This window comes from Tinamus guttatus, unplaced genomic scaffold (genome assembly GCF_059628265.1).
Source record: "Tinamus guttatus ecotype Peru unplaced genomic scaffold, ASM5962826v1 Tinamus_guttatus_pri_ptg000223l, whole genome shotgun sequence".
In the NCBI taxonomy this organism is placed as follows: domain Eukaryota; kingdom Metazoa; phylum Chordata; class Aves; order Tinamiformes; family Tinamidae; genus Tinamus; species Tinamus guttatus.
Window position 1 is genome coordinate 577624 of NW_028288757.1, and position 26875 is coordinate 604498.

At 61.3% G+C, this 26875-nt stretch overlaps 1 protein-coding gene across 1 annotated transcript; it reads right to left on the reverse strand.

Annotated features, from left to right (window-relative positions):
* Nucleotides 1-334: 334 nt before the first annotated feature.
* SEZ6L (seizure related 6 homolog like) lies at nucleotides 335-24322 on the reverse strand. The gene is made up of 17 exons (XM_088525132.1): nucleotides 24256-24322; nucleotides 9723-10289; nucleotides 9266-9399; nucleotides 7223-7415; nucleotides 6785-6970; nucleotides 6192-6357; nucleotides 5691-5857; nucleotides 5022-5216; nucleotides 4657-4795; nucleotides 3229-3425; nucleotides 2608-2802; nucleotides 2323-2514; nucleotides 1962-2156; nucleotides 1660-1692; nucleotides 1159-1273; nucleotides 973-1075; nucleotides 335-682 (listed from the first exon to the last, which is right to left on the reverse strand). Exons 1-17 carry the CDS (start codon nucleotides 24320-24322, stop codon nucleotides 653-655), a joined length of 2874 nt encoding a protein of 957 aa, XP_088381258.1. The 3' UTR covers nucleotides 335-652.
* Between the last annotated feature and the right edge of the window lie 2553 nt (nucleotides 24323-26875).

Sequence of the window (26875 nt, forward strand, 5' to 3'; positions counted from 1 at the left end):
CCGTTCCGTCCCGGTGCCTGGTGAGGCCAGCCCGGCTCTCGTGGCCGCAGTGATGCAGACGTGATGCAGGAGAAGCTCCGCACTCGTCCCGCTCCTGCAGCGCCGCTGGGTATCGCCTCTCCATGCAGGTCCACGTGCGTCCGCCCGCTCCAGCGCCGCGGGGAAAGGAAGCGGCTGGAGCTGGTGCCCGCCGCCCCTCTGGACACCGGCTCCGCGCTCTGCACTCCGGCAGCTTCCCTGAGACGCTCCCCTGGCCCCGGGTGCCCGGGCCGGGAAAAGGCGCTGGCAGCAGCGGGACACCCGGGAACAGCTCTTAGCAATCACTTGCAGGCGCTTGCAACGGAGACGTTTTTAATTCTTAACAACATAAAATCTGCAAAAATCCCTGTGCATGTGGGCAGCGGCGGGGATGTCTGGCCTGGCGCCGGCCACACTTGCCCCTCTGGCCCCGGCTCCCCCGCGCCGCACACCTCGCGCGATTTAAGTAGAATAAATACAGTGAAGAAAACAGTAAAACCTTCGGTAAAGAGGCAAAAGGAAAGACAAGAGGGTCCGGGATCCAACCAAACTCCACGCAGTCTCTGGGTTAGTTACGGAGGAACATCTTGAGAGCAGGTTAAGCTCACAGCCAGCGGCTCTCTCCTCGCTGCCGTTATATCGAAACCTCGTATTCCCGCGTTTCCTGAAAGTAAGGAAAGCCATTCTAGGGATGCAGCTGGGTGTTACCCTGGATGAAGGTGCAGCTCCAAGCACCTTCCCAATGCGCTCGCTCCCAGAATGTCTTTTCCCTGCTTTTCTCACGAAATGCGCTGTGCATTTGCAGCCTGCAGGCCGCATGCTCGTGCGCCTGGTGCCGCTGGGCAGCGGATAATGGGAGAACCCAGATAACTGGCACCACCTGGCAGTGCTGCCCTCACCAAGGCCCTCCACGGCCGGTGCTCAGATCTGGCTGGTCCCGGGGCCACCACTCACCCCTGTCTCGTAGATCGGGTTGTCGAACTCCGTTTCCACCGTGATCTGGCTGTACGGATGTGAGTACATGAGGGGCAAGCGGAGGCTGGAGTAGTACCTGCACCTGGGCGGGAGACGCCGGCGTCACCAGGGCCACCCCGGTCCCCCCCGCCCCGTCCCTGTCCCCGTCCTGGCGGCGGCTCCCACCTCGTCACGTAGATGTACGCGCCCCCCAGCAGCAGGGAGATGATGAGCACCGGGATGAAGATGGCTAAGGCCATGTTGCCCCCCTCCAGCGAGGTCTCTGCAGCGGCTTCTGCTACTGGAAGGACAAGGATGGTCCTGCTGGTGTTTGCAGAGCTCCCGCGATGCTCCTGCTTGTCCCTGTGGCCCCGCGCATGCTCAGGCTGCCCGTGCAGCCCGGCTGTCCCGCTCCGGCCCCAGGTGAGTGCGAGCGCTGGGGTGCGGGACGGACGGTGCAGAACACTGCAGTGTGAGCACTGAGCCAGCACCGCTGCTATGGCATGGCACAACACGGCACGACACGGCACGGCACAACACAGTATGGCATGGAAAGGCACGGCACAGCATGGGACGGCACAATATGACATGGCACAGCACGGCATGGCATGGTACGGCACCGGCACCGTGCACTCCTCGGCACTCTGGGCTGTGTGGGGACCTCAGCCGGGCTCTGCCCTCACTCACCTTCCAGAGCGTGCTCGAAACTGTCTTGGTTCACTGGAAGAGAAACAGGGAATTACCGGCAGCTCCAAGGCTGAGCAGCTCCGCGCTCAGCCCTGCTCAACACGGATTTGCTCTCCAGCCTCTGGCCACACGGGAATGGCCAGGCCCCGTGCCCTGTCCAGGGGGTTGTTGGGACACCAGGATGCAGCAATGCACAGATCTGGGGGCATGGGGATGAGGGGGGCTCAAGGATGCAGAGCAGTGGGTATGCAAGGACACAGGGATGCGAGGACGCAGGGATGTGGGGACGCAGGCAGCGGCACCTTTGCACAGCGGGAGCGGGCCGCTCCAGTGGGACGGCTGGCCCAGGATGCACTTGATGGTCACCTCCCCCATGAGCTCAAAGCCTTCGTAGCACATGAAGGTGAGCGACTCTCCCGGCAGGTAGAGGCGCTTGTAGAGGATTTGGTAGCCGTTCTCCGGCAGCCCCGGGTTGTCGCAGGCCAGGGACTCCTCGGCTGAAAAGGCAGATGCACCGCGGTGAGCCCAGGGGTCAATCCTGATCTTGGAGCCGCGCAGACCTTGTGCGCTGCACGGGGCTGGCCAAGGTCTTGGGAGAGCCCTGCGGCTCCGCACGGCAAGGCCGAAGCCGCGCAGCTCCACGCGGGAGCGATCCCAACTCACAGACACAGTGCGGGAGCCGCGAGGTCCAGATGGGCGTCCCGGTCTCGCGGCTGTAGCAGGTGAGCAGGGAGCTGCCCTCCAGCACGAAGCCCGGGTTGCACGTGTACTGGATGGTGGTGCCCACCAGCAGCACCGGGTCGGAGATGAGGCGCGTGGAGTGCTCCACCTCGCCGGGGTCCGTGCAGTACATGACTGCGGAGCGGAGCGGGCGCGTGAGCGGCGCCGGGACGCCGTGCGGAGCGGGGACGGGATGCGGCGGGCGCAGGGGCCGCAACCGTCACTTACTCTTCTCGCAGAAGGGAGGGTCGCTGCTCCAGCTGAGGTCCCACTGGCAGGTGAGCGTGTCGCTGCCCACGATGTCGTAGCCCGGGTCGCACTGGTAGGTGATCTTGGCGCCCCGCACCAGCTCCGTGTGCGACGTGGTCTTCCAGCCGTTCTGGATCTCCGGCAGGTCCGAGCAGGAGTCGTTGCGGGAAACCTCTGTGGCCAGGGAGAGACCCAACGCTGTCACCCATCGGAGTGCCCGGCACATGGCTCTTCCCTCCATGCCATCCCGGAGCAGGACTGGCAGCGGGGCCTCATGCACCCATATTGCCTGCAGAGGCTTCTCCTGCCCTGCCGCTCCGCATTGCACCGGGCAGAGCAGGCAAACAGGCTCCGAAAATGCTGCTGCTGCCTTGCAGAGTGAGCCTGGAGAAGGGGACACGCACAGGACACCCAAGCGCTGACCAACCCCCAGATCCACAGGGAGGCTGGGATTTCTCAACGGGAAATAACGTGGGAATGGGAGGAGCATCAGTGCCCCTCTGTCAGTGTCCCCACTTCCAAAACTGGTGGCCGCAGATCACGCATGGCCACACACTGTGCCTCCTGAGCCATCCTGTCCGGGGCTCCGCTCCCACTTACCTACATAGTTCATGATGAATCCCTGCCCCTTCCCAAAGACGAGCCCGGCTGGATCTGAGTGGAACTGGATGGTCAGGTCGGGGCTGGAGGAATAGAGCTTCTGGGGGCCGCTGCTGCCCACGAACTGCCCCAGGACGCGGGCGCTGAGCTCGTCCCCGTCGTAGATGGTGAGGATGTCGCTGTTGGTGATGTTGAGGCTGCAGAGCAGAGGGTGGTCAGGGAGCACCGGTGCAGGGCACATGGGGACATGGACGCCGGCACCTACTGTGGCATCCCCAGCCCCATCCCCATCCCAGGGCTCCATCCCAGAAGATCCAGTAGGGCTGAACCAGGCGCTGGCAGAGCCACCAGCTCTTTGGGGCAGCAGTGCCAGTCCCTGCAGGGGAAGGGGGACGCCAGCCCAGCACTTGTGTGCAATCCTTGCAGGATGCATTCCCCTGGGATGCTCTTCCCACATCACCTTCTATCACCCAAATGGTTAAATTGCTGTTTGGGGGGTGCGATCTCTGTGGAGCCAGAGGTCTGGTTGTCCCCAGCATCAGCGCGGGGGCCTTGTCAAAAAATCCGGGCTGCTGCTGGTCGAGGTGCCCGGGAATGCGGCCGGCAGCCTCTCGCCAGCAGAGAGCAGTGGCGGAGCAGGGATGGAGCTGGAGATGCTGCAGGCTCTGCACTGCGCTGCACTGCACGGGCTGCAGCACGGCCCCGAGGGCCAGCGGGGCCGGGGGGACACGGGGGACCGGGGGGACAGCAAGGACTGGGGCTGGAGAACAAGGATTGGGCTTGGAAACAAGGATTCGGGGCTGGAGAGCAGGGATTTGGGCCTGGAAACAAGGTTTGGGGGCTGCGGCACCGTGTCCCGTGTGGGGCAGAGGGGCCAGGACTCTGCAGGCACCGCTCCAGCTGTGCACGCACATCTGTGCTGCAGAGGTGCCGGGCTGCTGCAGCCCGGCTCGGAGACGCCAGAGCTGATCCCCCCATGTTTTATTAAGGATGTTCTTGGAAGGCGCCCAGCTAATCCCCTCAGCGAGCTGACATTTGTAGTAAATCTCTGCTTTCTGTCAAACATGATTTTCTCGGTGACATTTATGTTTGATGACTTCGGATCGCATGGCCTGCAGTTCCGCTCAGCCCCAGCCCCCGCCAAGCTGCCGGCGGAGCACGGGGAGCTCTGGCTTGTGATTTTTACAGAGAGCTTTAAATCCTTGGTGGCTCTAAGCCCACACTTGAAAAACAGGCTCTTGTGGAGAGCCCCGAGCAGCACAGGGATTGCTCCTCTCCACATCCACTGCGTGATCCCCCCGATGCACGGCCGGTGCTGGGGGATGGAGCTGGAGCCCCACGTGCACAGGCTTTGGATGCGGTATAGGGAGCGGATAGCGGGAAGCAGGGGGATGTGGAGATGCCGCGGAGGTGCCCGCTCCTACTCACAGCTGGATGTCCAGGAAGAGCCGCTTCTCCTCGCCCACGTGGACCCTCCACATGCAGTCCTCTCCCTCCGCGTAGGGCTCGGGCCAGTTGGGGGACAGGATCACCCCGGCCGCAGCGCTCAGCTCCCCGCCGCACATGGCTGCACGAGCAGGGCAGACGGGCTCAGCCTTGGCCCTGGGGGCTTTCAGGAGCCCCGTGTTGCTCCGACCTGACCTGGCGCTCTGCATCGCCTGGCGCAGCCCTCTGCATTGCCCATGCAATGCCCTGCACCGCCCAATCCAGGGCCTCGCACTGCCCACGTAGCACCCTGCATCGCCCATGCAGCGCCCGACGCAGCACCCTGCATCGCCCGGCATCGCAGTCACCTCGGCACAGCGGCTCGGTGTCGTTCCAGTACGGGTCCCGCATGTTGACGCACTCGATGACAGCGGGGCCCTGCTCCAGGGAGTGCCCCGGGTCGCAGGTGAACTCCACCGTGGTGCCCAGGTTGTACGTGGGGTCGGACGTTGTGAAATTCCCGTTCTGGATGTAGGGCTCGTAGCAGTGACCCCGCTCAAAGGCTGTGAGGGGAAGGATGGGTCAGTGGGACGGGTGGCGTTCGTGCCCTATCCCTGGTGCCCCTTTGCTGTGCTGGGGGCTCTGGTTTGGCAGCCCTGTGCCCGTGCACACCGTGCGGCGCGCAGGCTGCTGCTGCAGAGCCTCTGCCACAGCATCTCTTACAGGCAAGCAGGATTAACAGCAGTTTATCTGCCCTGAGCCGCACAGGCTTAGCCTAACGCCGCTCCCGCGTGCCACCTCCGTAATGCACTTGCTGCCGTGCTGGTATTTACAGATTCTTAAGGAACAATCCTCCCCGAGCCCAGGCTAAGCTTGCCCGAGATGGGCTGCATGCACCTGCACCCACGGGGCGAGCAGGGGCGAACGCGGCTTGCGTGGAGCGAGCGCAAGGCGCACGGCAATGCAACCCCGGCAGCCAAGCGGGACGCGGGGCTCGTCCGCGGGGCAGCATCCCGACGCGGCCGCGGCTGCGTCACCTTCGAAGCGGATGTTGAAGGCGGTGGCGGCGGCGGGCTCGGCCGCGGCGAAGTCGATGCGGATGGCGGCGCCGTCGCTGATGACGCCCTCGAAGGGCACGCTGTCGGCGCGCAGCGAGTCGTAGAGCACGGCCGAGCGGTTCGTGTGGCCGCTGTACACCACCATCCTGCGGGAGGGACACGTGCCATGCGCTCCCGCCCAGCCCGGCGCCGCGCTCCCCAAACGCAGCATTGCACGGAAATTATGCAAAGAAAAATTTGCCGGCCGGATAAGTCTCTTTTATCGCGCCATAAACAGGCCTTTATGCTTTGATTTTACTACGAGCCATAAACCTGTTTTACTGCCTCTCGCCAGACTGAATCTTTAACGCTGTTTAAGCACCGGCGCTGGCCCCGTGGACACGAGCCCTGTGGCCACCCGAAGTGGCACTCTGCAGAGAGCAGCAGCCAGTGGCGCTGGCTGTGGTCACCCAACGGCACCGAGCCCGGCCGTGCACCCACCTGTCCTTCTCGTCCAGCAGCAGCTTCTCAAAGTGCAGGTGGAGCTTCTGGCCCGGGGGGGCCTCGATGGTCCACACGCAGGCCATGCCGCCGCTCTGGTTCCCGGGGTAGCTGGGTGACAGCACGCGGCCGATGGTGGCATTGTGCACCGTGCCGCCGCAGGGCGCTGCAACGCAGGCAGCCGCGCCGTGAGCCGGCGCGGGGGCACGTGCGCTCCAGTGCAGCATTCCCGCTGGGAACGGCGTCCGCGAAACCACAGCGGCTCCGCGGAGCTGGACGGAGAACCAGTCTCTGCTCTCCTATGCGCTGCACTGTCTGGACCTCTTGCTTGGCTTTACATGCACATGTCTGCACCTACGTGTGCATGAATCTGCTAACACCTGCGACTTGCTTCCTCTCAGCTGCCACCAAGCAGAAACTCTGTTGTCCACCCAGTGCCCACCCGGGGCGACTGCCCCATTGCAGCCCCCAGCACTGGGTTCCCCCTCCCCAGGGCTCTCTGCAGCTCCCAGCACAAGGAAATCTCTGTGACTCCTTTTTACCTTGGGGATTCCCATTCGCTCAGCCCGCATGCCAAGTGAAAACGACTCTACCTGAACAGATGGGCTCGGGGCTGCTCCAGTGGGGCCGGGAGGCGTTGATGCACGTCAGCACCCTGGGACCCTGCAGCTCGTAGCCCAGGTGGCAGTGGAATTGGGCGATGCCACCCGAGTGCAAGTCCATCACGGTGACGTCGCCGAAGTCGGGTCTCCGCGGGAAGCTGCAGCTCAGCATGAACACTGCAAGGACACGGCCACGTCAGGGCACTGCGCGGCCACTCTGCAACCGGCCACTTCTTACCAGCACCCCCGGTTTCTATTCTAAAGAAAGAATTTACTGGCAGTCATTTATTCTTGATAGCTTTTCAAGAGGGAAATGGATGTTTGCAGGAGGAGCTGCCTGCCGGGAAGAGATGCAGAGCAGAGCAGGTGCCAGGGCTGCAGCACCGCTGCAACGGAGCCCAGTCCCCTCCGTCCCCGTGCGACACCTACCCTGGTAGTGCAGCTGGAAGGTGCCCGGCGCCTCGTCCGGGAAGGTGCGGAAGTAGACGGAGATGGTGTTGGTGGGGCTGCGGATGACCTGGCCCTCCACCAGCAGCGTCTGGTTGGCGAGCAGCACGAGCGCGCCCGCGTCCACGCCGCGGATGGAGAGCACCTCTCCTTCCGACAGGTTCACGCTCTTCACCTGGGGACAGAGGGCAGGAGCGTGAGCCACGGCAGAGCGGGGGGCACCGACCCGCAGCGATGGCTCCGTGTGCACGAAACGCCCCCGCGAGCGGCGCCGGGGCTGGACGGAGCAGGCGCGCTCCTGCCTGCAGGAATAGCGCGCGGGAAAGGAGAGCATCCCCCTCTCCTCCTCCTTGGATGAGCTGAGCGAGCAAGGAAAACTGAGGCAGGGAGACGCGGAGCCTGAGCACCGGGACACTGCACAGCCCCACGCATGGTCCCAGGTGCTTCCTCTCCTGCTGGGTCCCCACAGCCCCTCTCCAGCCTGGCAGCACCACCCGCCGCGCTGGCACCCCAAACACGGTGTTTCTGCAGGCACTCGGCACCCCGTCACGCCAGGCGGCTTCCCTGGGATCCCTCCTGGCCACGGGGGACCTGAGGGGACTCCAACGGCAAATGCATCTAATTTGGTCACAAAAGGTTTTAATTATTATTTGGAAAGTAGCTGGGAAGTAACCTCACATTTGCATTTCACGTCCATTTAGTGTAATAAATAGGCTGATATTCCAGCAGAAAGACACTCATCAGATCACTTGTTTCCTTAAGTGCGTGAGGACCAGGGCGCTATATGTAGCGTGCGCCAGAGCGCTGCCTGCATCCGTGCGCGCCCGGCGACGCTGCAGCGCGGGGGGCTCAGGGCTGCCGACACCGACCGTCCGGGAGGAAACCTCCTGGAGGCAACTGCACCCCTTGCCAAAAGCCAAGATTTTTCAAAAATAAGAGCAATTTAACTAAATACTTCTAGAGCCATCAGGCCCGCAAGGCTGGCAAGGAGCCTCCAAGTGAGGGCCCCGTGGCCGGGAGGTGTCTGTGGGGCCGGAGCGCTTCCCAAGGCAGGTCCGGGAGCAGCACGTGCAGCCCTGCAAGCCTGGGCCATGGCCAGGGGCGCGAGAGCAGATTTCCATGCAAAGATGGAAAAATCCTTGCGTGCAGCACTATCTCCTCTGCTGGGCTCATCACTGTATATCGTACATGACATCTCATGCGCAGACTAAAGAGAGGAAATAAATCCACGGCGTCTCGCTTGCCAGGGATGCTATTCCTAACTTCCCGGGGACATAAATCTTGCCGCTGCTGCTGTCGTCTACGTGGTTAAAAGCTTTCTCCGGCGCTCGCGGCGGCCGGCAGCGGGGGAGGCCCTGCTCGCCGTTCCCCTTTGGATACGGCACGCACGGCACGGAGCGGCTCTGCGCGATGCCTGCGGTTTGAGGACGTCGCACTCCACCGCTGCGTCCCCGAGCCCTGGGAGCGCCGACGCGGTGCAATGCAAAGTGCAGAGGGTGGGGAGACTCATTTTATGCTCCATTAGAAGCTCGGCTTATAGCAGAGCGAGGTCAGGCAAGTTAACAGCGGAGCCGCTTGTCTTCAGCACCCCGTGGTTTTGGGGTGACAGCAGTATTGCCCTGCAAAAGGGCCCGGGATGTGAAACTGGCAACGCTTGTGCTGCTGCCACTGCCTCACTCCAGCTCCCAGGAAGCCTTCCCGTGCCTCACGGTGCCACCAAGGCCGACCTGTGCCATGGGCTGTCCACACGGGTGCCGAAAGTGACTGCAGCTACCACTGTGCTAATGCACGCTCTTAATTGCACAGCTTAACCATTAGTGGGTTTTAATTGGATGCAAAATGTGGCACGGGGACAGCTCCAGAGCAGAGACGGGCTCCAGCCCGCAGAGCGGCGGCAGTGACCTGGGCGAGTTTGGAAACGCGTCGGGGACCAGCTCAGCCTTTCGCAGCCCGGTTCTCGCCCCCAGGATCAGCTCCCGCTTGGAGCAGCCACATTCCGCGGAGCCCGCGGGCGCAGGGACCCACCTGCAGCTCCACTCCGTAGCCGGTGTAGACGGTGACGTTGTAGGTGCACTCCAGGAAGCTGTGGCGCGGCAGCGGCGGGTAGTCGGTGGAGTCAATGTAGCCCTCGGGCTCATAGAAGCTCATGCTGCAGAGAACTGGAGGCAAAGCCTGTGTCGGCCGCGGCCGGGCAGCCCGCTCCTTCCACAGCCCTCCTGGCCCCACGGAAGGGAGCGATGCCTTTCCCCCCACACTGGTGGGGCGGCCGCAGCGGCTCCGCTAGGGAAAGTCCTGGCAGGAGCAAGGGAATGGGCTGGGTGACCGCGTGGACGTGTCCGGTGTCACACACGGTGACCTCGGCATGCTCCAAAACCCGCTCCCTGCCCGGCCGGCTTTCGTGAATCCCGAAGGTGTGACCGGCACTGCTTCCAGCATCCGCCATTCCCGGGCATGCCGGGAGCCTCCTGGCGGGTGGCCCTACCTGGGCTGGGCTCCGTGGTGGTCACCGTGGTGGTCACGATGGTGGACGTGGTGGTCTCCTGGCCCTCGTACCACGCCGAGCCCCGGCTCCTGCCCTCGCTGCCGCTCGTCCCAGTGCTGCCGGGGGCTGCAGGGGCCGCTGTGGACGGGGCGCCCTGCGGCTCCGCGGGGCTGGGGGTGGCTGTGCCAGCGCGGCCGCTGTCCTGTCGTTGCGGTTCGGCCGAGGTGCCCGTTGCTGCCCGCGGCTCGGCCGGCGGCCCCGGGCTGGCCCGCGCGGTGGCCCCGGGTGGCCCCGGCACCGTGGCTTTGGGCCGCGGGTGCTTCCTCGACGCAGGGACTTGCTTCACAGCCGGCGGCTTCTTCTTGCCGGGCGCAGCTGCTTTGGCATCAGCAGGCACCGGCGCGACGTGGCCGCGGGTGGGCTCTGCCAGCACAGGGATGGGGACAGTGGTGGCAGCTGGCAGGAGCTGGGGCGCTGCTCCCGGGGATGGCGTGACGCTGCCAGCGGGAGCATCCGCAGAGAGGACACCGGAGCGCGCGGGGCCCAGCGCCGCCTCCGAGCTGCCATCTGCAAGAGGAGGGGAAAAGCTGGGCCAAGCGCGGGCATGGAGCTGCTGTGCAGCCGTGCAGAGGGGCCGCTGCACTCCCCGAGCACTGCCCGCTTGCTCGCGCACAGCGGCTTGGCAATGGGGAATGCTCCCCCTTTTGCATTTTATTTCCCACCTGTGGGTCTGATGGGGCTGCAACCCGCAGGGTGAAATCAGCCCTAACTGCCAGTGCCTCTCCATAAGACACAGCGTAAAGTGCAAGAGAACGGAACCAGAGAGGTTTTCCATGGAAACTGCAGTTGCTAGGGAAGGCACTCAATATGGTTTACTTAAGGACTGAGATTCCGGATGCCTCGTTCCCCCCGAGCACCCTGGGGTCTGCATCCGTGGAAGGTTGTAGGACTGGATGCAGTGGGGCTGGATGCAGTGGGATTAAATGCAGCAGGGCTGGATGCAGCAGGGCTGGATGCAGTGGGGTCAGATGCCCCAGTCCTGGATGCAGTCGGACCCAGCAGGGCTGGATGCAGCAAGGTCAGATGCAGGAGGGCCACGTGCAGCAGGGATGGATGCAGCAGGTGGATGCAAGCTGCCTCGCTTGCATCCAGGCGCATTCCATGCAGCACCATGCCATGGGCCACTCCAAGCCACGCACCTGCAGCCTCTTTGCAGGACCCAGCGCCGGGAGAGCGCAGTTGCCCTCTGCCTCCCCAGCACCCCAGAGCCATGAACGCTGCAGAGCCACTAAACCCAAAGCCAGTGCTTGTTTTGCAGCTTGACTCGGCTTCACACTTTCCACGTGCTGCTAATTGCAGCTGGGCTGATGAAAAGGAACAGAGGAACTTTTTGATGTGCAAAGTGCTGTGCGGGGACAGGTTGGGGTTATTCTCGTGGGGAGCACAGCTCTCCACGGAGTTTAACCTGCTCTGTGATTTTCATGCCTTTGAGGATTTGCTTCTGCTATTTTAGCAAAAGTTTTGCAAAAGGAAATAAGTGACCATAGCAACCTGCCTCCCGCTCAACTCCTGCTCCTTTGCAAGCCAGATGTTCTCCACCACTGGAGAGCAGGGAGGATGGGAGGGGGGTAAATGTGCAGGGCTGGGATCCTGCACTGGGGCTGCCGACACGGACCGGCCATCAGGGCCGCGGGAAGGAGCCTCCCCCCAGACGGGAGCTGCCTCGGCTGCTTTATCCCCTTAGCCGTAAGCGCTAATCCCTAATCTCGTTGCAGCTAATTGCATGAGCACGGGCAGGATCGGGAAGCTCATCCGCAAGCGGGCGAGCGCCAGGGAGGTCGGCGGCTGTGGGATCTGCTGGGTGGGAAGGGCTGAGCTGGAGGGGCCCTGGCTGCATCTGGAGCTGCACCATTCCAGAGGGCAGGATCACTGGGATGCACTGTAACAAGACACAGCTGTGCTAGGACACAGCATCACTGGGATGTGCCGTGCCAGAGCAGAGGATTGCCGGGATGCAGCATCACTGGGATGTCCCGTGCCAGAGCAGAGATGCACCGTGATGGGATGCAGCATCACCGGGATGGGCCGTGCCAGAGCAGAGGACTGCCGGGATGCACCGTGATGGGATGCAGCATCACTGGGATGTGCCATGCCATGCTGCCAGCTGGGAAAGGTGACTGGCAGCATGGAAAAGTCGCCGCCTTCCCTCCTGGCAGCCCTAGCCCCGCGCAGCCGCCTAGGGCAGCTGGCGTCTCTGCCCTCTCTCCTGTTAAACTTTCCGCACAACTTAAAAAATTAATTCCTTAATTAGCAGCGGCTTGGTACGTTCATTAGCTGATTCCCCTAGCACATCAGGAGACATTTCACCCATATCGCCTGCAGCCATCGACACTGCAACCCCTGGCAGCTCCTTGCCACGCGCCGCGCTCGCTCCTTGCTGGAACACCCAGTGCCTCGCTCGCTCCTTGCGGGAATGCCGTGCTCCCTGCCGGCACCGCAGTCCCGGCACGGCCAGCAAGGCCACCCGGTGCAGCCGGTGCGGGAATGGCAGAGGCAGCAGGAGCGGCAGCGTCCGGCTCTGCCCGCGCTGCTGTTTGCAGAGGGACTGCAGGTGTTTGACCTCAGGATGATCTGTTAAAACAGCTCTGGATAAAGGGAATGTTGTTGGGATGTGGATGTTGGGATGTGATGACCCTGCGTGTGCAGGGGGGTTGGACTAGATGACCTCTAGAGACCCCTTCTAACCTTAAGCATTCTATGATTCTGTAATTCTATGATTCTATGCACAAGTTTTGTATTATGTCACTTCATCAGGAATGAGCACGGTGTGGAGAGAGGGATGGAGGAAGGGGATAGGGAAGGGGATGGATATGAGGATCAGGGAGAGTATGAGGATGAGGTTGGGAATGGGAGTAGATGGCACAGTGCAAGAGCAAACATTAATGATGTCTTCCCCAGGCACTCATGTTAATTCAGCCCTCATGCATCAGAGACATGAAAATTTCAGCTTCTAGAACTCGAAACTGCAGACAGAATAATATCAATTAACACTGCGTTATGGATTAAATAACCGATTAACAGCGTTAAGCAACAGAAAACACTTTGATGCGCAGTTTGCGCGGGCAGCCCTTGCCCCGGCCGCCGCGCGGGCGCTCGGAGCAGCTCGGCTCAGCTCCGCACCGTCACCTCCCATGCAGGTGTCCTGCTCCAAGGGCCTCCCAGGACGCGGCAACGCAAGGAGCCCTTGGCAATCAGCGGCGCTTTTCAATTAAGCTGGCGGCAAAGAGCCTGTTTTATCCCAGGAAGCCTTTGAGGGCAGCCGAGGGGTGGAAGCAGCACGTTCAAAGCGCGGGCAGGAGGAGCCCCCCGGCCGCCCCGTCCTGCACTGCTCTGCTACGGCACGGGGTGATGCTGGAGCACCCGTGGGGCTGCAGCGCGGGAGCCCAAGCTGCAGCAGGGCTGGAGGCACCAGGCGCTGCAGGGCGCTCCGAGGGGATCCATGCAGGAGCCCGGCAGGCTCCCGTGCTGCTCCGGGAGCCCGGATCAGCCGGCAGCTGCCTGCGGTGCAGCTGGACAGGTTTAAAGGAATTAGGGAAAGAAGAACCGCAAATGCTTGATAAGAGGGTGCTGATCTCATCATAGAGTGCTGGGTTTGCTGCTCCAGGGGCTAAACCGGGAGCAGCGGTATTGCCGGGATCCCATTGCTAATACCAATGCTATTGAGTGCTCACTACGAGGACACGCTCGCGGGCTGCCGCGGGACCGCGCTGCGATTGCCCAGCCCGGAGCCACCATCCCAACGGGCTCCACGATCCGATTACACCAAAAGCCTTGCGGAGATGGAGGATGCTGGTAACAACCGGAGCCAGGGCCTGCACCGCCGGCCAGCCTGGGCTGCCGGGATCCCGCTCCAAGAGCCATCCCTGCCGCGATGCTCCTGCCGGGACAGAGGGGCTGCAGGGTCTGCATCCCTTTAAGGTCAGGGAGCAGCTGCGGTTGCTCTGCTATAAATGCAGACCCAGGTGCTAGGGCTGTGTTTGGCCTTGGGGCTCTCTGTGGGCATTGGCTGCTAGGGCTGGACTTGCTTCCTAGAGGGATGCCTAAGGCGCAAGGTAGGTGACCAAGGCGAAAAGCCACCGGAGCAACATGAGCGCTGCAGGGAGCACGGCCAGGGCATCTTTGGGCTTACTGGAGGCTGCTGCTCACAGGCCATTTGCTTCCTTGTTGTGATGCTATTTTTCTGTGTGCGTTTCCCTGCCCTGAGAGGGCTGCGGGCTCAGCACCAGCCCCATGAGGACCGGGGCCATCTCCAAATAGCCCTGAGAAGCTCTTGCAGTTGGGCAGCAAGAATGGAGTTTGTGCATGAAGCAGGGCTCCAAAAACCCACATGCTGGGTCTGTCCGTGTCCTCCCCCACAAAGGGGATGTCTCATTTTGGCTTCAGCATTTGAAACGTTTTCACCTTTAAATCTTGGAGAGGGGAAAGCACCTGAAGCAAAAAAAAAAAAAAAAAAAAAAAAAAAAAAAAAAAACAACAGCTTTTCCCTTTCAAAATGCCAAAGCAGAATAATGCAGCCTAGAGGCTTTAAATGCCTTCTGGAGAGGAAATTTGGAACCTGCTCTTTCCTGCAGCTACAATTGCAGCAAATGGAGATTTTTCTAATGGAAAAAAGTTTCCTCCCGAGCATCCTGACAGCTCAGCTTATAAGAAAATAAAATAGTAGCATCTAATCAGCACTGAGTCACACGTGTGGGAGCGCGGAGCAGCGCAGCCGCGTCTGCCCATCGCATGTGGCGCTTTGGCTCCGCTCGCGCACGGAGGCTCTTTGTGCCGCCCGCAGCCGGTGAGGGCGGCGCAGGAAGCCTCGGAGCTGGGTGCCAGCCCAACGCTAGTGCCGCAATCAGGGAAAATGGAAAATAATTCCCCTACAGCTTGATTTGCAGCCAAGGAAGGATCTGCAGAGCAGCCGGGATGGGCGGCGTGGAGCCGGCGGGCAAACCCGCTCCAAGCCCTGCTGCGGCCCGGCGCTCGCGCCCCAGCTAAGGCTGCCCATGAGGAAGCCCTGTCTCTTTGCACCCTCACGACAGCTCTTTGTGTTGCAGCGTGGCTCGCATCGTGCAGGACAGGTCTCGGTCCCTGCTGATGAGGGTCATTGCGGAGGTGCACGGAGGGACATGCACAAGGATGCACGTGTGGTCCTGCGCAGCCTGTGCCCATCTGAAGGAGCTGGTGCATGGGGAGGTGACGCTCACCCTGGGTGCTGGGTCCACCAAAACCCCCTGCCCACCTGCAGCGCTGCCCCTGCCTGGGGTCAGAAGCAGCCTCATGGCTGCTTTGGGGATGCATTTGCTAATGCCACAGACACTCCAGCAGCCCTGGAGAATTCCTGCACTGCATTAACATGCTGTTGAATTGGCCCTGCACAGGGCTTTATTTACGCTAACAGGACTGGTCTGAATATTTTATATTAAAATTTACATCTGTGTCACTAAATAAGGTTGCCATAGAAACCCCTAATGTGGGGTGAGGATGTCGCCAGCACCCTCGGAGGCGGCTGAGCCCAGACCGTGGGTGACTTGCCCAGGAAGGAGCTCCCTCCTCCCCACCTGCCCACTGGGAGGAAACTGGGTCTTCTGGCTGCTCTTTGGGTTACAGATGGAGCCTCTTCTGTTCCTGTGGTTCCCTGCAGCCAGCACTGTGGGTACCCAGAACCAAACAACCTGCCACTGGGCAGCAGGGAACGGTTAGGAGATATTCAGCCACGAACATCCAGAAAGGAAAAGGTTAATGGTGACTATAGGAGCTGATGGTCTCTCCGCCTGGCTATAAATCATTCAGCCGCCTCTCCGGGTTATCTGGTGTTTGCAACCTCTTTGCTTTGTTCTACCTGTCTCGAGCGCATTCGCTGCTCGGTTTGATCCCGCTTCCGTGCGGGAGCGGAAAACACGAGGTGACAGCACAGGGCGACGCGCCGGGCCCCAGAGCAGCCCTGTGCTGCAGCCTTGTCCCCTGCCACCGCCCCGGCCGGGCTGCCTCTCCCTGCCTTGCAGCCTGCATCTCCCTGAATGAACTGCCTGGGCAGGGAGCAGCACTTTGCAAAAAAAAAATGTTTTTCTTTGCACGTTTTCCTCCACTGGAGGCTGTGCTGAAACCTCCCTGCTTGCCGTCTATTGCTGCACGTTGCCCTTGAAAAGACCCCTGTTGCACTCCTCCGAAACGATGCAGCTCTGGAGCCTAATGATTCCTGACAGATTGCGCACGGTCCCGCTGCTAGCAATCAGGAAGGCAGGAGAAGTGTTGGCTTACTGATGGTTGTGGTTATTGCAGTTATTGGCCTCCATCGATTACAGCTCTGCGCGTGCCGCGAGGCTGCCGGGCCGGTGCCGGCGTTGCCATTCTGCGTGGGAAAGGTGCCCACAGAGGATGCTCGACTCCCAGAACCACCTAAGCGCCCGCTGGGCCGCTCGGCTGAGGTGCTTCGGCTTCTTGCAGCGCTGCCTCCTGCATGACTTAACTTTCCTATTACAGAAAGCAAGAAGCCGGGCTCGGCCCAATCCTCCTCCTGCCAAAGCGTTTCCAGCCCCGGCAGCGCGGCTGTTTCCCGGGCTCAGCCGGAGCAGCTGTGGCTCTGTGCAGGATGGACATCGTGGCACCACAGCATGCCCGGGGCTGGCATGGACACATGGACACAGCCGGCTCCGGAGCTGAGTGCCCAGGACCATGGCACGCTGCCCTCCCCAGCCCTTGCATTGGGACATGCAGGATGTGCTGACATTTCTCTCATTGCTCACTCAGATGACAACACCTTCCTCCCTCTCCCTAATAACTCTTTAAATAGCAAAGCAGAAAACAACAACAAAAAACTTATTTTGTTCATTAATTGCAGCTGGATTGATTTAAACACAAGTCCCTTGCTGCCAACCTGCCCCTACGTTTCAGGAGCAGAGGATGTACAGGGAGCTCCCAGGGGAAGTTTTGCACTTAATCCTCCTGGCACGGAGGTGGATACGGCTGGTAATGGCACCGCGCTGGTTTTGGTGCTGCCGAACAGAAACCGTAACTCCTGATGCCAGAATTGAACCCCAGCGAAGGGGCATTGCCTGACGTCCCCATGTCCCTGCAGCACTTTGTGCGGAGCTCCCGACTCCAGCTGGATGTGAGATGCACTGGGAGAGCTCCGGCCTCCTCTGCTCCTGGTGGGCAGTGGATCGGCAAATTATAAAAACTAGTGGGTGCGCTGGTTTGGAGCAGTTTTTATTGCTGCCGATATTGTTTGTGCTCCCGTGGGGCCACGGGTGTTTAATGCACTCCGGCAATGCACTGTGATTGGAGTAGTTGCACTGGGGACTCCAATCTGTTTTTAAGGACTGTTTTCTCGAGGCACCATTCCCAATGCTCAGGGAAGCACCAGCAGCCACCCAAGCAGCTCTGTGGCCCCAGGAGCTGCCGGGTCAGGCTGTTCCTTCCAGGAAAGGCTCTTGGAGCTGATACTGCAGTGGCAGCAGGACGATGACATGTTGAGGCAGAGGCACGGGATTCTTTCGGAGCTGGATGCTTTTTCCACAGTTGCCTCTAACTCTGGGCTCAAAATTCTGAATTTAAGCAGTGTTGCCTGCGCTGCTCTTTAGTGTTTGATTAAGGATGCGATGCGGGATGATGCAGGAAGGACTTTGCTTGCATGCCCAAGTGTGATGCACGTGGAGCAGAAGCACAAAAGCTCCTCTTGTGCCCTGTTAAACCAGCTCGGAGGGTTTAAGCCACTTGAGCGGATGCTGTTTGCTACCTGATTTGTGCAGCAGGACAACAAGGTGCTGTGAGCGGTGATGCCACTGCACCCTGCCAGCGCTGAGCGTGGCCAGCAGCCCCCGGCTTTTCCCCCAGCCTCTCTCCCATCAGGAGCAGCGATGCCTCCCCCTGCACAGGCTGCAGCCGGCCCTGAGCATGGAAACCCATTTTGCATTTAGATGCTGCAAAGACGGTTCTGTAATGGAAGGGATGGAAAGCTGTGACCCCGGGGGAGCGGCTGGTCCCGGCTGGCCGGCACACGGTGCCGCAGCCCGCGGCTCCCTGCCCGGCCGTGTCCGTGCGTCCTCGCGAGCCCACAGAGCCCCCGCCGCCGCGTCCTCCGGCCGCCTACGCCAGCAAGTGCCGCTGGCAGGCACCGGCTCCTCCGCGCTGCAAACAAAAGCTGAAAGGAAGCCTTTATGCTCTTGATTAGAGAGCTTGAAAAGTTTGCTTCTAATGGAGGCACTGATTGCATCCGAGCGCCAGCTCCAAACCCCCTCACCGGAGGGCTGCTCTGTCGCGGGCGCGATGGCTGCACGGATCCTGCGTGGCAGGACGTGCTCAGGGACCTGGCGTGGGCTGCGGTCCTCATGCCACCAGCACCCGCTCACCATTTGGGGACCAAGAGGTGTTTTCTCTTGTTATGCCACGAGTGCTGCTCTTGCCCATCAAACCAGCTGGAGGCTGCAGCACCGGTGCCATGCAGAGGTCTGAGGGGCACAGAGCTACCTGCTAAATCCTACCCTCAAATACAACGAAAAAATGTCAGAAAACAGCACTTCTATTACAGCCCAAGGCAGTCCACAACACACTGTGCATTGCTGGGGCCCGTGTGCCTGTTCAGTTTGGGGGTGATTTGCAGGCGCTTTGGCTCCGCTCTGCCCCACGGCAGCTGCGCCCTGAAACAGCTCCGGGCTCCTCGGAAGAACAACTGGAGGACAACAACTATGGGGGAAATTTTCTGCTGGGGAAATTCCCAATACGGCTCCAAGGGCAAACAGAGATGTTTTCCTGCAGCGGTGCAAGCCGGGAGCCTGAGCCCGGGATAAAAATAAAGCGGGATGCGGCAGCACCTTTCCAATGACATTAGTTCCAGTCGTCTCCCCGGTGATGCTTCAGCCCTTCTGCTGGCTCGGTACAAAAGCATTAGGAGTTGCATTTTCCTTCGCTGCTCTGTCGGTGCTGCGAGATGTTTGTGGAGGTGCCGCGGGCGGGATTAATGCCGCGCTGTCGCCTCGCTTGCTGATGGGTTTGTAAATTCAGCTCTGTTGATTTGTGCTCTCAGTAAATTGATAAAATCCTCTTTCCACAATCTAATACACCGTTTAGAGCTCGCCAGGGTGTTAGACCTCATCGGCTCACATATTCATGTAAATATACCGCCCAGGAGCGGCTCATACCACGTTGCTTGAGGAACGGGGCTGGCAACAAGGGGTGCAGGGAGCTGCCGTCCCTCTGAGCCTTGTCCCTCCTGCACCAGTGCTTATTACCAGGTGCGGTGACATTTAGAGAAGATGGGAGCCAGACCAAGACATTTCATGGCAGGGAAAGATATGGAAAAGACAAAAGAGACTCAGTGCAGCAGTCCCCACCACAGCGTGATGCTGGGAGGATGGACGGCTGGATGGATGGACGGATGGATGGATGGACGGATGGATGGATGGATGGACGGATGGATGGACAAACAGGATTTCCAAGAGCAGGACAATAGCTGTGTAACACTGCACTGCCCCAAGCAGAGCACTCTCCTCTCTGATCTCCTCTTTTGATTCCATTGGCAGGATTTCCCATTCTTGAGTTCAGGCCTCCCCTCGGGCACATCCCTGCAGCGGAGACCTGCTGTGTTGCAGTGCGGAGGCACTGGGTCCCACCAGAGATGGAGGCACTTGGGAACTTCACCAATGGAAATGCAGGTTTCTGTGAGGAATAGCCTGATTTTTCCCAAAATTGCATTTAAATCACTGCCAGAAAAGGCATGCTTAGATTCCCTCCAGGTCGTCACAGAGCCACATATCCAGGTGGGAGCTGGAGAGCATCATGGACATGGCAAGAGGGATGCAAGAAGTTGCTTGCTGTCCTGCTGCAGATGGAGGGTCTCAGCCATAAAGTGCAGCCAAGCGCCGATAATCCATCTTAAAAAGTTGAATGGGAATTCCCATCAAACCGTAGGTATTTTAAGGTCCATGCGTGCAGCTCCATGCACCACTGCTCACGCCGGCAAGCGAAGATGGCCTGCGAGCACAGAGCCCATGGCGCATCCCTGGGGATCGTCCCACTGCTTTTCCTTCCTTCGCGTTCTGGATTTTTGGCCTCTTCCATGCTGGCTCCAGCTCTGTTTCCTAGACGAAAGCTTGGCACCGCGGATGGCGCCTCCGGAGCTCGCGCTCCTCCCGGCTGCTCGCACATTCCCTCCCCGCGGCTGCCAGGAGCTTGGCTTCAGCTGCACAAAGTTTCCCTGTGCCTCCCGGCTCTGCCATCTGTCCCGCTGGGTTAGAGCCCTTCCCTTCCCGCACTCCTTGCGGAGAGGGGACGGAGCCCACCCCGACCCGGCACTCGGAGCCATCCAGCATCTCCCCAGCCTTTTCCTGCCTTTCGGACGGGCCCTTTCAGCAGAGGGCTTGCTCCGAGCACCAGAACAGCATTGATTCCTCTTCTCCATTGTCCCAGCGTCCTTCCACGGAGGGACAGAACCCGTGACGGGGACGGCTCTGCTTCCCAACAAACGCCACCGTTCTGCAAGGCAGCAGGAGGCCGCCTGTGCTGCCCGGCCGCAGTCTGTCCCACACGGTCCCCTCATGGCAAAGCTGCCCGAGGCGGCTCCAGGTGCCCCGGCCCCGGGAGGCTTCGCATGAGCATCCTTAGCAAGTCACTTATTAACAAGGTGCAAATATAGACAGACAGACAGACCTCTAGTGGCCTCTCCTCTGAAACAAGGGGCCCTTGGGCACATCAGAGGAAAGGAGAGCTTTCCAGAAAGCATTTCTCCCTCGTTTTATCCCGGTACTTGCAGACTGAGCTGGGGCAGCCGAGCTCCTGTGCCACTGTCAATGCCCGGGTGCATCCCGTCCATGCACAGCTCAGAGGCATGGAAATGGGTCTGCAGATCCGGCCATTTTTCCCTTTTGGGAACGGCTTGGAGAAGTCTTGCAAGACGTTACACCTGGCAGCTGAGCTGCAACACTCAGTGTCAGGACAGCTTAAAATCCCGCCTCGCTCCCCTGCAGCCTCTCCAAGCCTTGCAAGCCATTTGTCCCATTGCTTTCCCCTCCTTGCCACCTCTGCAAGGAAAGCAGCCCCGGTGCCACCAGGACAATTTGGGGCCCTTTGCAAGGTCCCGATGGCACCGCAGGCCCTCCCGGACTGGCCACGCTGCTCCCCATTGCCCGGCACCGTCGCTCACCCTGATCGGCTGCAGCAGCGGGAGCTGCCGTGCGCTCCGCGTTTCCTCCTTCTCCAGACGTGATTCCGAGCTCCCCAAAGATCTGTGCATTGGCAGGCTCCGGCTCCAGCCCTGTAGCTGCACATTATGCTAATTAAAGTAGCGCCTGTGTTTGGTAACAGGATTTCCTCGAAGCGTATTTTACTGCTCAGTAATCGCTCTCAAATGTTTGAAAAATAAAATCACGCCAAGTAAGTAACGTTGGGATTGCTCACGGAAGGGTTTTTCTCTGGAAACCCAGAGGAGCGGAGGATGCTCCCTGCCATGGCACGGGCATGGAACACCCTGTCCCGTGCCCAGCTCGCTTCACCGTGCGGCTCGTGTCATTAAAAATAAACTACTCGCATAAAATGGGACAAAGAATGATGTGCAGAGCCCGGCTCTGGCCCTGACAGCCACGTGCAGTCCTGGCCCTCCAGAGCAGCAGTGGTCTCTGTAAGCCGACTGTAAGTTGTTTGGGGTGCCACTTTTGACTGAACTGTTCTATAGGTTGCATCTTCAAACCCAAACATTTCCACTAAGTCCCTCCATGAAACATCACATAGAAATAAGGATTTGTGGCACTTCGGCATCTGAAAAATGTGCATTTTAAATAGTAACTTGATATATTCATAAAGGCAAAAATACAGAAGGGGGTTAATAGATATTAATCCTATTTTATTGCTGCTGCTCTAGACTTTACCATCTCTTTCTATTAAGGAAGGTAGGAAAAAAAAGCAGACTGCAAAGCTCCGATCCCTCCTGATCAGACACATTCCTCCCGTGGATATTTGGGGCCCTGCAGGCTGCTGGCCGTGGGCTTCCATCTCCTTTCTTGAGATGACAGCACTTGGGTGCCGCTGCTCACAGGGAGAGCTCGCTGCAAACTTGTTGCAGACCCCACTCTGTTTTAATTTCTGCTGGATGTGACATTTTCTGGGGAAAAACCTCCGCGGTGCCACGTTTCCTGCAAGGCCAAGTGAAGCGAGCGCGGCCGTTCGCTGCAGCCACGGCCTGGCCAATGCAAACAACCCGCAGGAGACGGAGCAGCGCCCAGATGGCGACAGGGCAATGCAGGGTGCGCCAAGGCCCCCGGCCTGCGGCTCCGCTCCCGCCGGGCGCCGCAGGGTGGATGCTCCAGTCTCAGCACAACCTCTAGTGGACACAGTCCTCATCACTGTGCGGGGCGACGGACCAGCCCGCGGCGCTGTCCCGGCACGGGGGCTCCGCAAGGCTCCGTCCTCGCTCCGGGCTTGTTTGGGCACCCGGTGGCCCTGCTGGCAGCCGGGCCCTGCTGCTGCCGCTGCCCCGGCCCCATGTTGCCTTCTCCGCTATTCACACTGCATTCACACTGTGCTGCAAAAGCTGCCTATTCAGATAAATGCACTCGTGTGTCCTGGTGCTGGTTTCCTGCGCAGATTTGCTTGCAGAGGGCTCGGTGCTCATCCCTGCTGCTGGTCCTTGTGTGGAAGGTGGGTGTAAAACGGCGCTGAGCGGGGCAGACTCTCACATCTCCTCCCTGTTGATCTACACGAATCCACCAGTGCAAAGCACCGGAGAGCTATGGGCAGAGCAGCCCCAGAGGCAAGCGATGCAGGATCCGCGGCCCCTGCATGCGGACGGGACGGCGGAACGTGGGTCTGTGCACGGTGCGAGCTGGCCCCATCGCCGCGCGGAGCAGAGGGCACCGCTGCAGGAGCGCTGCCTGCAACCTGCGCGGTCGAAACCCCTGCGGCCGCCGCAGCCAGAACCTCAGGGTTTTGCAGCAATAATTCACTGAGTCTTGCAAAGGGTCAACGATCTATCAGCTTCTTCCCTGCCAACGGAAGAGGAGCGCAGCACACTGTGTTCTCCTAGCCTGGGATTTATGACAGACTGTGCGTGCCGGGGCCTGAATCCTGCTCCGGAGGAACAGGTCCAGCGCTCCCAGTGGTACTGAGGCAGGGGGGCTCCCTGCTGTGCTTGGCTGCTTTGCACAGCCCGGCTCCTGGCCCCGCGGCACGGGCAGTGCACAACACGGACGTGCCTTGTAGAGTCCGGCCGAGGTGGAGAAACAGCCCTGCCGGCTGCCACTACTGCCTGTCACCGACTGTAAACAGAGGCTGCAAGTTTGATTCCGGATTATCTACCTGGATGTTCACACACAGAATACAAACGCACGCACGGAGGAGAGAAAATGCCACCATCCCTCTGTGTCTCTTTTGATTTATTACCAGAAAGAAGGATAGATTCTAGAAACTGTCTGAAGAGCTGGGTATGAGACCGAGACATCCAAGTGCTTTAATGCAGCCTGAACTAGCCGAGCCAGGAGCCCTGCCTGGTGCTCCCGACCCCGAGCACTATTAATCTCTGCTCAAGCACCAAATCCGTCCTGGAGGTCACTCTCCCCGGCCCTGCACAAATGCTGCAGCACGAGCCGACACCGGCCTCTCCAGGGCGTCCTCTGAGCGCGCGGCGCTCGTTCCAGCAGAGCCGTCAGCGGCAGCCGGTGCCTCGTCCGTGCAGCCTGCCAGGCGCCGGGACCCGGGGCAGCATCACATTAGCCATCCTTTAGCACCACGTTTGCTTGCGGTGACTTTGTCAAGTCACCCTCCAATGAGTGCTGAAACCTATTCTTATCCCTGCCATCATGGTGGTGGGAAGGAGAGGGAGCGGAGCCGCGCTGCGACGCGGAACACGTGGAATGAACCCACGGTATCCACGAGCACTGCCGGTGCCAAGGCAGCGGGACGGGAGCGTCCGGGGAGGCCCTGGGCCCGGCACCATGGCCTGGACGGAGCCGGGCGCCCTCCCTGCGGGAAACGGGAGCAGGAGCGAAGGGAGGGGGGCGCGTTCCCCCCGCGCTGCTGCGCCCCGGGCGCGCTCCGGAGGGACCCCCCGCCTTAAACCGGCCCGGGGGGTCCCAGGGGACTCGGACGGACCCCGCTCACGGGGGTCCCGGCTGCTCGGGGCGGCCGCAGCCCGAAACGGTCAGCCCCGCGGTGCTGAGCGACCGCCGTCCTGCCGCGCACGGGACCGCCGGATGCGGTGCTGGTACCGGAACCCGTGTGGACGCAGTGCCGGTACCGGTGCCGACGCCGGTGCGGCGCGGCCGGGCGCGCGGCGCTCCTGCAGCGCCAGAAGTTTGAGCCCGGCCGGGAGAGCAGGAGAGGCGGGCGGGGGCCCCGCGGGCACCGGGCGGGGGTCGTCGGGCAGCGGCGCGGCCGGTTCCAGCGGCCCCTTCCCGCCCCGGGTCAGGCCGCCCCCCGGCCCTGCGCGGCCGCCCCCTCCCCTCCGCGGCCGCGCTCGGCGCTGCCGGTGCCGGTACCGGTACCGCGCTCCGCCGCTTACCTGGGCGCGCGGCCGCGGGGCTGCCGAGCAGCAGCGCGAGCAGGCAGAGCCCGCGGGGCCCCGGCATCGTGCGGCGGCTCCGCGGTGCTGCGGGCGCGCAGAGCGGGGCCGGGCCGGGGGCCGGGCCGGGGCTGCCGCCGGAACCGGAGCCGGAGCGGAGCCGGGAGCGGAGCGGCGCGGAGCGGCGCGGGGCGGGCGGCGGGGGAGGGCGGCCCCGGCCCCCGCGCAGCGCCGCGCGCTCCGGCCCCGCCCGCGGCCCCCCCGGTCCCCCCGGCTCCTCCCCGCCCCCCCCGCAGCGCCGCGGCCGCTCCTCGCGCCCGGTCCCGCGGCCCCCCCCTGCCCGCGGCCGGCCCGGTGTCCCCCAGCCCTCCCGGCCCGTCCTGGCCCGGCTCTGCTGCATCCTCTCCCGCTCCGGCGGCCCCAGCCCTTCCCACCCCCGGCCCCTCTCACCCCCAGCCCCTTCCCATCCCCTCTCACCCCCAGCCCCTCTCACCCCCCATCCCCTCTCACCCCCAGCCCCTTCCCATCCCCTCTCACCCCCCATCCTCTCTCACCCCCCCAGCCCCTTCCCATCCCCTCTCACCCCCCATCCCCTCTCACCCCCAGCCCCTTCCCATCCCCTCTCACCCCCCATCCCCTCTCACCCCCAGCCCCTCTCAGCCCCCCACCCCCTCGGTGTCCCCGCTGCAGCGGCTCTCCCCCCAGCTCCGAGACCCCGGGCTGGGCTGCGGTGCTGCCGTCCGGGGAGGACGGAGCTGCTGCAAGGGCTCCCGGCCTGCACGGAGGGGCCGTGGGCTGGTCCTGCTGCGGAGCCAGCAAAGCCGGGCCGGACCCCTGCTCCTGACGAGGCGAGGGGGAGGCTGTGCTGTCTGCAGACGCCCTGCAGCACTCTGTATTGCCAGGTGCCACCGTGGGCCGTGAGGGGACACCAGGATCTGCTCCACCACAGCAAGCAGAGGGGCAGAGTCCCTGGCTCCTCACTTGCAGCCAGGACCATGGGGACCTGCTGCCCGCTCAGCCAGGCTGGTCCCTCCCCAGCCACCACCAGCTGCAGGAGCCGAGGGCTTGTGCAGCCCCCTCGGAGCCCGTCAGCACCCGCAGAGCGATTGCACTGACTTTGATCGGTACAGGAACGGACATGCCGCTCTCCAGACCACAGACGCGAGCCCTGAAATGTTTACTGCAACCCATCTCCCCGCAGCGCCCGTCCTCCTGCCCTGCTGCCTGTCACAGCGCGTCGCCGGAGCGGTGCCATGGGACATGACATGCGTGTCAAACGCCGCGCGATCCAGGCCGGCACCCCCGACGCCTCGCTCGCTCGCCGAGGCCGCCCAGCGACGCGTCCCCGCTACCTTTCCCAAAGCAATTTCACTGATGTGGTTTCCTCAGCAACAACAATCGCTGTCCCTGCGAATGCCACCGCGCAGCACACGTCGAGTCGATGCTGGGCACGGGTCCTGCCGCCTTCTCAACGCCGGCTCCGGCAGAGCCGCCTGGCCTGGCCCTGCTGCAGGAGGGACACGCGGCTGGCGGGGGGACAGCAGCATTCCCGGTGTCACTGCTGCCCGATGCCACCCAGGAGCAGTTGGACAGATGGCGAGAAGGACAAAATAAGAACAGGAAAGACATCACCAAGAGGTGCAGGGTCTGCTTTAACACAGTCGTTTTCATATGCCCGGTGGGAGATGCTTGTCCGATGCCTGATGCAGCCCCTGGCTCCGCTCCCCTGGCCTGCGTGGAGAGGCCTCTCGTGCACCAGGTCAGCCCTCTGCTCTGAGCTGTTTTATCGTGTTCGTTTGCATTGTAGTAAACTCCTAAGATAACCAGATAATAACATCACTGCCATGGTAACAAGGAGGGAAAAAAGGAATAACTAGTGAATTTGTCATGCAAAAAGGCCCACAGAACGGCAAGAGCTGTTAGTGGTGCAGATAGAGTGGCCAGGCTCCGAGCGCAGCTCATCGGGCTGGATTAGCGAACGCGGCCGCTCGCAGTGTCGGATCCCAGGGGACACGTGGGCAACGAGGGTGGGTGGCACCGTGGCCAGAGGGCCCCGGTGCCTGCGGCAGCCCTGCCGGGATGGTGACACAACAGGGCTCTGCCTTGGGGCACGTTTTCGCCAGCACTGTCCCGCGCAGGACATAGCACAGGGAAGGATGCTCCATGCCCCTTTGGCAGGAAACTGGGGCCAGGAACAATTTATTGGTGAGAAAACTGGGAGAATGTGAAGGAAATAGTGAGCTGCATCCCTGGAGGCTGCTTTAGTGGGCATTGCTCTAATTAACGCTGCATTAATTGGCATTTACCTCAGACCTTTGATTAACAGTGGAGAAAATCAATAAGCACACTAAAAATTCAGATACGTTTCATGGCTAATTTTTATTTCACATTTTAATCTTGTATTAACGTCAATCTTAATTACCGTAATTAAGTCAGATGCGACTTAGCAGGAGCAGTTGGGAGATAAGAGCCGTTAGCGGAGGCTGGTGCTGCCGCGAGCTGGGCCCAGGCTCCACAGGCATCGCACCCATTGCATCCAGCGTATCCATCGTATCCATCTCATCCATCGCATCCATCGCACCCATTGCATCCATCGTATCCATCTCATCCATCATATCCA

Excerpts from the sequence above, each read along its gene's own strand:
- SEZ6L (XM_088525132.1), bottom strand. The coding sequence starts at position 24,322 with ATGCCGGGGCCCCGCGGGCTCTGCCTGCTCGCGCTGCTGCTCGGCAGC. Across the intron at positions 2,803-3,228 it reads ATTCATCATGAACTATGTAG|AGGTTTCCCGCAACGACTCC; the intron begins GTAAGTGGGAGC and ends CCCTGGCCACAG. Across the intron at positions 1,274-1,659 it reads TTTCGAGCACGCTCTGGAAG|TAGCAGAAGCCGCTGCAGAG; the intron begins GTGAGTGAGGGC and ends TTGTCCTTCCAG.